Consider the following 9,548-nt stretch of genomic DNA (forward strand, 5'->3'; position numbering starts at 1 on the left):
TTAGATTGTGTACACATGCTGGAGTGGTAGCAGAGAGTCTGCCATGATCCCTTCACTCTCAATCTGACTTGCCTGGAGTCCATCTGCTTGCACATGCCAGTGGGGACTAGAATGACTGAGGTGAGGTGTGGACCAGGAACAATGCAAATTACCTGACCCACCAGGGACCTGTACTTGAAACTTGGTCCCAGAGCTGTGTTCAGCCTAGTCACTTTTTCAAGGTTAATCTTTAGGGCCTGCCTGCAGAGATGATCTCATTCAGCCTAGACAGAGGTGGTAAGCATGTAGAAGCTACTGGAGCTTTATTCTCCATTTTTCCAGTGTTGGTGGAGTTTTATTCTCTTTATAATGGGAGTACTCACTGGTGACTTCTGCAACAGAGCTGGCTTCCTGCACATCAGAGGGGAAAGCACTGCTGCTGGGAGGCTGGTGAGAGTCACAGTGACTGGAATGAGTCAAATACCGTTCATCTAGTGAGTCTTCCGAGACTTCATTCTCTTCTTCCTCCTGGAACTCCCTGCAGAGCCTGGGGTGGGGGCAGGGAAGGGAGGTAAGACAGGAGATTAAACTAAGGCAACCTGGAACCACAGCTTCACAGCTGGTCCTATCTCAAGCTCCTGGAAGAGACCCCAGAAACCAAAAAGGCCATCTGGATGAGAGAGAAAGCATAACAATCCACTTCTGACTAGGGTTACTGTGCCTAGAGTTCGGTAAAAGGGAGCAGCAGGTGCTCAGTGTGCTGGCCACATAACGTGGATCAGGAAGTAGACTCAACTACTCTCAAATACACTTATGACACACAGAGACCTTAAAATGCTGTGGACAACTTTTGTTTAAAAAATATGAAGTGGTCCACTGAATTAGTGGCTCCTGAGACAATGTCTCACTCTGGGTTTTTTTTGTTTTGTTTTTACCATACAGGTTTTTAGACTACAGAAACCAGGGATCTCTGGCCTTTATGTCAGACTGACTCTAGCTAATTAACCTTGATGAATTACTAGGAAATGGTAACCAATACAAGAACTGCACAGAGAACAGACAACATTGTTTAAAAGGACAGACACATCATTGTATGATGAATGAATGAATGAATGAATGAAAGAAATAGGTAAAATCAGCAGTTTCTGAGTTTTTTTTCCTGGATCTGGGACTTTGGCCTCTTGGTGTCTTGCTTCTAGAATCTTCTCTAGACTTCACCATTCCATTACCGGCCCTTTCAGCATTCAGTTACCTGGGTGCCAGGGGCTCCTGTCCATCTTCATCCTTATCATTGTAATTTTCTACAAACCAAAAAATAGAAACAGCTAGTCAGAAATTGAGCAGGTCCCATTTCACACATTACAAATATGAGGGCCTATATGATCGGAGGCGTAATACTCTGCATGTTTGTTCAGAATACTCTGAGAGAGAGGGCTTAGGTTGTGTCTTCAGAGAAGTAGCCTGGCAAGCTTTCCTGAGCAACACCGGACGGTCTCTTCCTGGTGTGGCAGATCATCACCATGACGTCTACTACCAAGTCAAGGCAAAAAGTTGAAAATGTCTTTTGTCCAGTGCACAGAATACTCATTCAGCTGCCTTCTGGACTTCTCCAGCTGTAACCTTCATTTTTGCCACATAGCTGGTGGCTAGACCATGGTTGTGTGTCCTTTTAGGCTCTCATAAAGAACCCACTGCAGTCTCTGAGGAGCAACAACTTCAGGAGAACCCACTGAACCTTTCTAACCAAATGACTTGACAAAGGCACTTGTGCATGCCAGAGTGTGTGAAGAGAATCTTCCCTCCTTTTTTTTCCCCCTTTTTTCCATGACCCCACCTAGAGACCAGCACAGTTGCTGAACTGTATTGTCAAGGCAGCTGGACAGTGACCTGAACCACAAAAGAGAATCTCTCTCATCAAAAGAACCAGGAAAAAGGGACCTCTTGCCTAAAAAGTGTGAAGAGTGCTCCCTTTTATTTTCTATTTCTCAATTTTCTTGCCTCCTTGCTCTCAAAGTAGCCCCAGTCATGCAGAACTGCAATGCAGTGTGAGAAGAGAAATCTCTGAGAAAACTCAATCTTTCTAAACAGAGGAACTTGGAAAAGGGACCCTTGGGAACTTGAAAGTATAGAAGAAATACCAGATAGAAGAGAGGCTGGAAAACGGTCTATGAGCTGACAAAAGTACCAGGACTCATCCCCAAACCGAATATGTGTGGAATTGGCCCAACAGATCATGACAAAGGATTAGAGAACTGAATTACCACATAAACCACCATCTACTCCAGACTAAACCTGAGTAACATATTTGCTGGACCAACCCAAACAACAGCATATCAAAGGTACTGAACGCTCACCTGATATTGGAACCACTGCCTATAGAAGGTGAGACAGAACTTGTGAATCTGACCCTAATGGGGTTGATCGCCTGCTAAAAAATAATTTCCAGGGGTGCCTGGGTGGCTCAGTCGTTAAGTGTCTGCCTTCGGCTCAGGTCATGATCCCAGAGTTCTGGGATCAAGCCCCAGATCGGGCTCCCTGCTCAGCGGGAAGCCTGCTTCTCCTTCTCCCACTCCCTCTGCTTGTGTTCCCTCTTTTGCTATGTCTCCCTCTGTCAAATAAATAAATAAAATCCTAAAAAAAAAAAAAAAATTTCTGGAGGGTTTTAACACAGGGTCTTACGATATAATATTCAACCATTTCAATAAATGAATAAAAAGCATTTGATAGAATTTGACATCTATTCAAAATAAAACTCTCAGAAAATAAGGAATAAAAAGGAACTTCCTCAAATAAGGTGGAAACATTTCTTGGTTGGACCATGACTCCTCATGTTTGCATTAGGAGACATAATTTTTTCTCCCTGTTGTCAGCAGTCACCATCATAAAACAAAAAACAAAAGATTTGTTTGTTCATTCAAATATGAATAAATAAAACAAAAAAAATTTAAAAGGGAACTTCCTCAACCTAATATGGCACTATGATCATTAATTAGGAAACTCAATATTATTTTAAGATTTATTTATTTGAGAGAGAGTAGGGGAGGGGCAGAGGGAGAGAACCCACACAGGGCTCAATCCCAGGACCCTGAGATCATGACCTGAGACAAAACCAAGAGTCAGACACTCAACCAACTGAGCCACTTAAGTGCCCCAGAAAACTGAGTATTATTAAAAATGTCAATTCTCCTCAAATTTTTCATAAATTCAAAGCAATGCCACTCAAAATCCCAAGAGGATTTTGTTGCTGTTGCTTTTTTTTTTTTTTAACAGATAATGGCAAGCTGATTGTAAAATTTATATGGAAAGGCAAAGGATCTTGTTTTAGGAAAAGAGTTCTTAGATATAACTACAAAAGCATGATCTGTAAGTTGGACTTCATTAAAATTAAGAAATTCTGCTCTCTGAAAGACACTGTGAAGAGAATGAAAAGATAAGCCATAGTCCAGGAGAAAATATTTGCAAATTTAATATCTCATAAAGGACTTGTATGCAGAAATGTAAAGAACCCTTAAGACTTGATAATAAGAAAACAAACAACTCAATTTTAAAATGACAAAATGTTTGAACACTGGCTTCACCAAAGATATAAGGAGAGTCAATAGGCATTTGAAAAGATCCTTAAAATCATTAGTCATTAAGGAAATGTAAATTAAACCACAATGCCTTCCCCGCCCCCATGCTTATTAAAATTGCTAAAAAGACAAAAAGCAAAAGAACAACAACCTGAAATTATCAAAAGTTGATATTGGGGAACAATTGAAATTTTCACACATCGCCAGTGGGAATCTGAAATGGTATAGCCGCACTGGAAAACAGTGTGGCAGTTTCCTCTTCCCATGCCACATGACCCAGCAATCCCACTCTTACATATTTACCCAATTGAAGTGAAGTGAAGTGAAAATGTATTTTCACACAAAAACCTGTGTGTGAATCTTTATAGCTATTATTCATAATTGCCCCCAACTGGAAATAATCCAAATGTCCTTCAATGGGTAAATAGATAAATAAAAGTAGTGTATCCATATAATGGAATAGTACTCAACAGTAGAAAAAGAAACAAACTACTGATACATTCTGGACATGGAAAATCTGTAGGAACAGAAAACAGATCCAGTGGCTTCCAGAAACTGGGGCGGGAGACAATGGTTGACTACATAGAGGCACAAAGGAACTTTTAGTGGTGATGGAACTATTCTGTATCTTGATTGTAGTGGTGCTTACACCACCCTATATGCATTTCTCAAAGCTCACAGCACTGACACTACAGTGGGCCATTTTACTGTAAATCAATTATCCTTAAAAGAAAGAGGAAATGTCTGTGGGGGCTCACCTTGGGCCCAGGTGAGCGCCGGGAGGTATTTCTACCTGATAGCATCACTATCAATAGGCTGAGAAGGGCACAAAACAGGAGGACATCTGGCTAAAAAGTCACTCTTAGAGTCCTGGAAGCATGGAGACTTATGTGAGGCTAGGATCTTTGTGAGGACCTAAGGGTCTCCATGGCCTGTAAGCCAACTTACCAGTGGTGAGTTTGCTGGCAAGGTTCTCTGCCAGCTGGCTTCCTTGGGCCAGTTGTTCACAGAATCTCTGTCCCTGGTAGCGGACAATGTCAGTGCTCCTGAGGAGGCCTTCAAAAGACTTGACCGTGCTCTTTGTATGCTGAATGAAAAGATAACAGACACCTTTCCCTTCCCGTATCCTCTGTCGTAAGTGGGTCAGTTCTTGTGCCTGAGCCTGAATTAGGGGATCATATTTCCTAAAGTAAGAAAAACAAGTAAAATGTAACAGTGCATAGGTTATGGGAGTTTCAGCAGAGACATCTCGTAGAATGCCCCTAAGGAACTTCCCAAGTTGAATTTTTACACAGGTTGTATGACTTGCCTGTGGCAGAGGGAATGAGGAACAGCATTGGGTTTGTTTCTTTGTTTTTTATTAACTTTACTTTGAAAAGATGCCCCTTCAGTTCCTCAATTCAGCCCACATCCACTTGCATGGATTACATATCATCAAGCATTATGCAGAAAGTGGCGTGCACATATGCACAAGCCAGATATAGAAGTGTTGGGTGGGTACACGTGGTGTTGATTCAAAGGATGAAAAGAAAAATCAATTAAAGGGTCAAGAAGCATAGCATTCTTTTCAGTGACATGAAAATAAGCCATAATCCGTAAGGAGACACTAAAGAGTAAATAAAGTTCTGAGTTACAACAATTACATCATTCTAAGTGGGTTTTCACCATTTTCTAATGATTATACAAATATTTTGCATGGATTCCAATCTAAAATGTGAGCTCTCTGAGGCTAGAGATAGTGCCACATATTATGCAACTTACAGTACCCAACGGAGTGTACATACACAAGTAGGTATTCAGTTAATACCACATAGAACCACATAATCCTAAAGCTGGACTAGACATTTATAGTCATCTACCTCATCTGATGCCTGAATCTCCTCCCTGCTGTCCTACCAAGTGATAGTCTACAGACTGTCTTTCAAACTCTATTCCATAGAGCTCCTGTAAAGTGTCAGAGCTGGTGAAGGCATAGACTAGAGAACAACAGAGGCTCTAGACCTAGGCTTCCTTCAATCAAGTATCTCTGCTTTAGATTTTACATATTTGAGCTTCTCAGATTTCATTTCAACAAAGGGTTAAAAGACATCTTGAATGCCACAATCTACCCTATATTTGAAACCCTCTGAGGATAAACAATGCTAGTCCTCAGTACTAAATTATTAATAAACTATTTTCCAGACAACAGCTGCTTGATTATCTATATACCCAATAGCCCTACCAGTTAATACTCCACATAGTATAATACTTAAAAAAAAAATCAAGATTGAGAAGGAGAAACATTTTTGTCATGAAAAGACACTTTGGAAAGCTTGGAAAATATTTCTTGTAGTAGAAAATGTTAGTCCATTAATGACAACCACCACACCTATAAAAAAATAAAAGTATAGAGGTGCCTGGATGGCTCAGTTGTTAAGCGTCTGCCTTCAGCTCAGGTCATGGTCCCAGGGTCCTGGGATCGAGCCCTGGGATCGAGCCCCGCGTCGAGCCCCGCATCGGGCTCCCTGCTTGGCGGGAGGCCTGCTTCTCCCTCTCCCACTCCCCCTGCTTGTGTTCCCTCTCTCGCTGTGTCTTTCTGTGAAATAAATAAATAAAATCTTTTAAAAAATAAATAAGTAAATAAATAAATAGATAAAAATATAATAATTACAGAAACTATTTGTTGAGAGCTTCATATGTGTCAGAGATGGTTCTAACTTGTATTCATGCATTTAATCTTCATAACCCTCTGAGGGTTATGATACTGTTAGTATTTTCATTTTACAGATGAAGTTGTACCTCAGTTGAGGTAACTAAGATTCAGGAAAGTTAAGTAAATTTGGGGCGCCTGGGTGGCTCAGTTGGTTAAGCGGCTGCCTTCGGCTTGGGTCATGATCCCAGGGTCCTGGGATTGAGCCCCAGGGTCCTGGGATCAAGCCCCACATCGGGCTCCTTGCTCAGCAGAGAGCCTGCTTCTCCCCTGCCTGCCGTTCCCCCTGCTTGTGCTTGCTCTGTCTCTCTCTCTCTCTGGTTCTGTGTCAAATAAATAAATAAAATCTTTTAAAAAAAGAAAGTTAAGTAAATTTGCCCAAGGTCACACAGCTAGAAGCCACATTGCTAGCACTCCATCTCAGGTGTCTGTCTCCATTTTATTCCTATGATATTTAAGGGAGAACCCCAGAGACCTAACTACACTACCCCCTAATTCCCACAGCCCCGCCAGTTGTCTTTACCTAGTTCTGTGCCTGCCACATACTTTTCTATCCCTCTCTTTGGACAAATGCACTCTTTATACTAGCAGCCTGGGCTGCCCCACTTCAAATAGTAATTCACACTTTCCCACACAGGTACCTACTTACCCAAGCCTTGCAGCTGGTCTCATCTTCTCTGCCAGTTGCCTGTCAAACTGTACTTCTTCCTCCAGCACGGATTCAATGAGGCCTTTGTACTCTTCACTCTCTGAGAAAACAGACACACCTGCCTCAGGGGAATGCTGGACATGCTGCTGTGCTCGCTGCCTTCAAAGGAGGAGGCAGGGTCCATCCTAAGGACAAATGGAACCCTGGCAACCAGGCTCCATGCTGGGAGCTCCACATCTCATTCCTCAATCTCCCAGACTACATGGCATTTTAGATATGAGGAAAGAGAAGCTCATGGGCAGGTAACTTACTCAAGATAATTGAACTGGAAGGAGACAAGTCAGAATTCATATCCCCTGAGGTCTGACTCCAAATCTTGGGCCACCTTACCAAGCCTTGTAGCTTCTTAGGTAAAGCATTAACCTGGGACATGAAGTAGTGATTTCCTGTGCGTTGGAGAAGGCTCCAAAGTTTGTAGGACTGATAGTTCTCCCATGTTGAGAGTTTCAATAATCCCCCCAATATTTCAAAAATTTCCAAGTTTATTTGGATACAACTGTGTAATATGTATACGGAGGGGAAAAAAATCTGAAAGATATATGTTCGAATGCTACCAGGTGTTGTGTTAGAATAGAGGAGAACTAATACATAGTGCTTCCATGGCATTGTTCTAGTAGATTTTCAAGAATTATTATCATGTAATCATCACCACTAGCTAAAAAGGTAAATATTATTATTACCATTACAGATGAGGAAACTGAGGTACAAAGAGGATAACTTGGATTTAACCCCAGAAGTCTGGCCCAGGATACATGCTCTTAATCACTGCACTGTATTATCTTTATACTAAGATCTAGGGTGATATCTCTTTTCTTCTCTAGCTTCAAAAAATTTGTCTTACAATTGTGATTTTAATGAGTGATGTAAAAAAAAAAACCCTTATATTTCCACACCCCAAAGCTCATCTTTTCCTTCTTTATTTTTAAGATTTTATTTATTTATTTGATAGAAAGAGAGCACAAGCAGGGGCAGTGGCAGGCAGAGGGAGAGGGAGAAGCAGGCTCCCCGAGGAGCAGGGAGCCCGATGCGGGGCTTGATCCCAGGGAGCAGGGAGCTCAATGTGGGGCTCGATGCGGGGCTTGATGAGGGGCTCGATCCCAGGACCCTGGGATCATGACCTGAGCTGAAGGCAGTCACTTAACCAACTGAGCCACCCAGAAGCCCCTTTCCTTCTTGAAAAAGTAGGCTTTTTAGCTTTTTTCTCCATGTCTAGTAAGTTGGATAGCAAATTTTATCCCCCATTGATTTGTTGAAAAATAACTGTAGAAATTTGAAAGCAAACTCTACTTCAATATCAGCAAGAATCCTCCTCTAATATTCCTGTCTCTTATGTGTCCTCACTTCCATCATGGTTCCTTCAGTCACTACAGCTTCCTGCCACCTCCCCTCTGGCCCTCCCATTACCCACAGGTTTGGGATTGTCCAAGGATTTCCAAATGTGAGAGCTGAGCATGGAGAGGGAAGGGCCAGCTCCTCCATTCTCATTTTGGCTCCACGTCTCAAAGCCCAGATCCTGGACTAGCTTGCTGTCTGCAAAGTTCATATTCAGGGAGAGATCGAAAAGGTGTTACAGAGTCTCTGATTTTCCTGGAAATACTTTCAATCTCACCAGAGTGTGAAGAACAGCTTCTTAAAACTCATATGGGAAAAAAAATCTTGCTCCAGGCATCAGGACTTCCTTCTGCGTCTGCTATCAATGTTCTGATCTCCAGGTATCTGCGGTTCAGCGGGGAACAGACAGCTTTAAGCTCCTATAAGGCAGGTAGAGAATACTAGTACACTCCCAGGGCAGCTAGCACAATGCTTTGCAAAGGGTACTTAGTAAAAGTGATACTATATGTTTCTAGAATCTGACACATGTTCCCGAGAGAGAAAAGATAGTTCAGTGTCTGAACCAGGGTTTTAGCCTCTCTGCCTCCCTACCTCTCACTGTAAACTTTACTCCTTTGTGCCTCAGTGTTTCCATCTTTTGCAAATTGAGGGTAAAATACCCACTTCTACCTTTCCAGGAGTATAGTCAGGACGAGATATATTTTGATGGAGAGAGAAGAATAAAGTTTGGAGAGTGTTTAGTTTCTCATAGGGAAGTTAGACAATCATTTATCACTCTGGTGACTGTGAACCCATAGGGCTTACTGTATTTCTGCAGCTGGTTGGCCAGGATGTAAGCAGTAGCCTTGGATGTGAGGAATTTCTCCGTGAGGTCTCGGAAGTTCTGTTTGTTTTTTTCCAGCTGGGAGCACAAGTACTGGTTGGTTTCCAGGATGCTCATTTCTGTCCTCGGATCAGAGAAAGTGGTGAGAGATTCTGCCATGCTGAAGCTTGTGGTGGTAGAAGAAGCAGAGCCAGGACCTGGGGAGCAGAAACCCAATAAATAATTAGAAACAAGTGAATAGATTATGGTGATGGCTGCACTGCCTGGTAAATTACTAAAAATCATTGAACTGTACAATCCTAATAAGTGAGTTTTATAGTTTGTAAATTATACCTCAAAATTTCATTAGGTGGGAAAAAAATGGACTTAAACAGGTCTAAAGTATGCAGATGTAATTCATACTTACTTTGGGGCCAAACTTTTTCAGCATTCCACAACTGTAAG

The 9,548-nt window shown here is 42.0% G+C and overlaps 1 protein-coding gene across 1 annotated transcript; it reads right to left on the reverse strand.

Moving 5' to 3' along the window:
- Positions 1–291: 291 nt before the first annotated feature.
- Positions 292–9,263, reverse strand: LOC116627319 (neuroblastoma breakpoint family member 6-like protein). Its single transcript, XM_032397061.1, has 5 exons — positions 9,086–9,263; positions 6,890–6,989; positions 4,500–4,735; positions 1,232–1,280; positions 292–526 (listed from the first exon to the last, which is right to left on the reverse strand). The coding sequence occupies exons 1-5, from the start codon at positions 9,261–9,263 to the stop codon at positions 292–294; spliced, it is 798 nt and encodes a 265-aa protein (XP_032252952.1).
- Between the last annotated feature and the right edge of the window lie 285 nt (positions 9,264–9,548).

This window comes from Phoca vitulina, unplaced genomic scaffold (genome assembly GCF_004348235.1).
Source record: "Phoca vitulina isolate PV1807 unplaced genomic scaffold, GSC_HSeal_1.0 scaffold96, whole genome shotgun sequence".
Classification (NCBI taxonomy): Eukaryota; Metazoa; Chordata; class Mammalia; order Carnivora; family Phocidae; genus Phoca; species Phoca vitulina.

Bases quoted from the DNA above. Each gene is read 5' to 3' on its own strand.
- LOC116627319 (XM_032397061.1), bottom strand. From the start codon at position 9,263: ATGGCAGAATCTCTCACCACTTTCTCTGATCCGAGGACAGAAATGAGC. The intron at 4,736-6,889 runs GTAAGTAGGTAC...TTCTTACTTTAG, and splicing joins AGACCAGCTGCAAGGCTTGG to GAAATATGATCCCCTAATTC. The intron at 1,281-4,499 runs GTAAGTTGGCTT...TTTGGTTTGTAG, and splicing joins TGCCAGCAAACTCACCACTG to AAAATTACAATGATAAGGAT.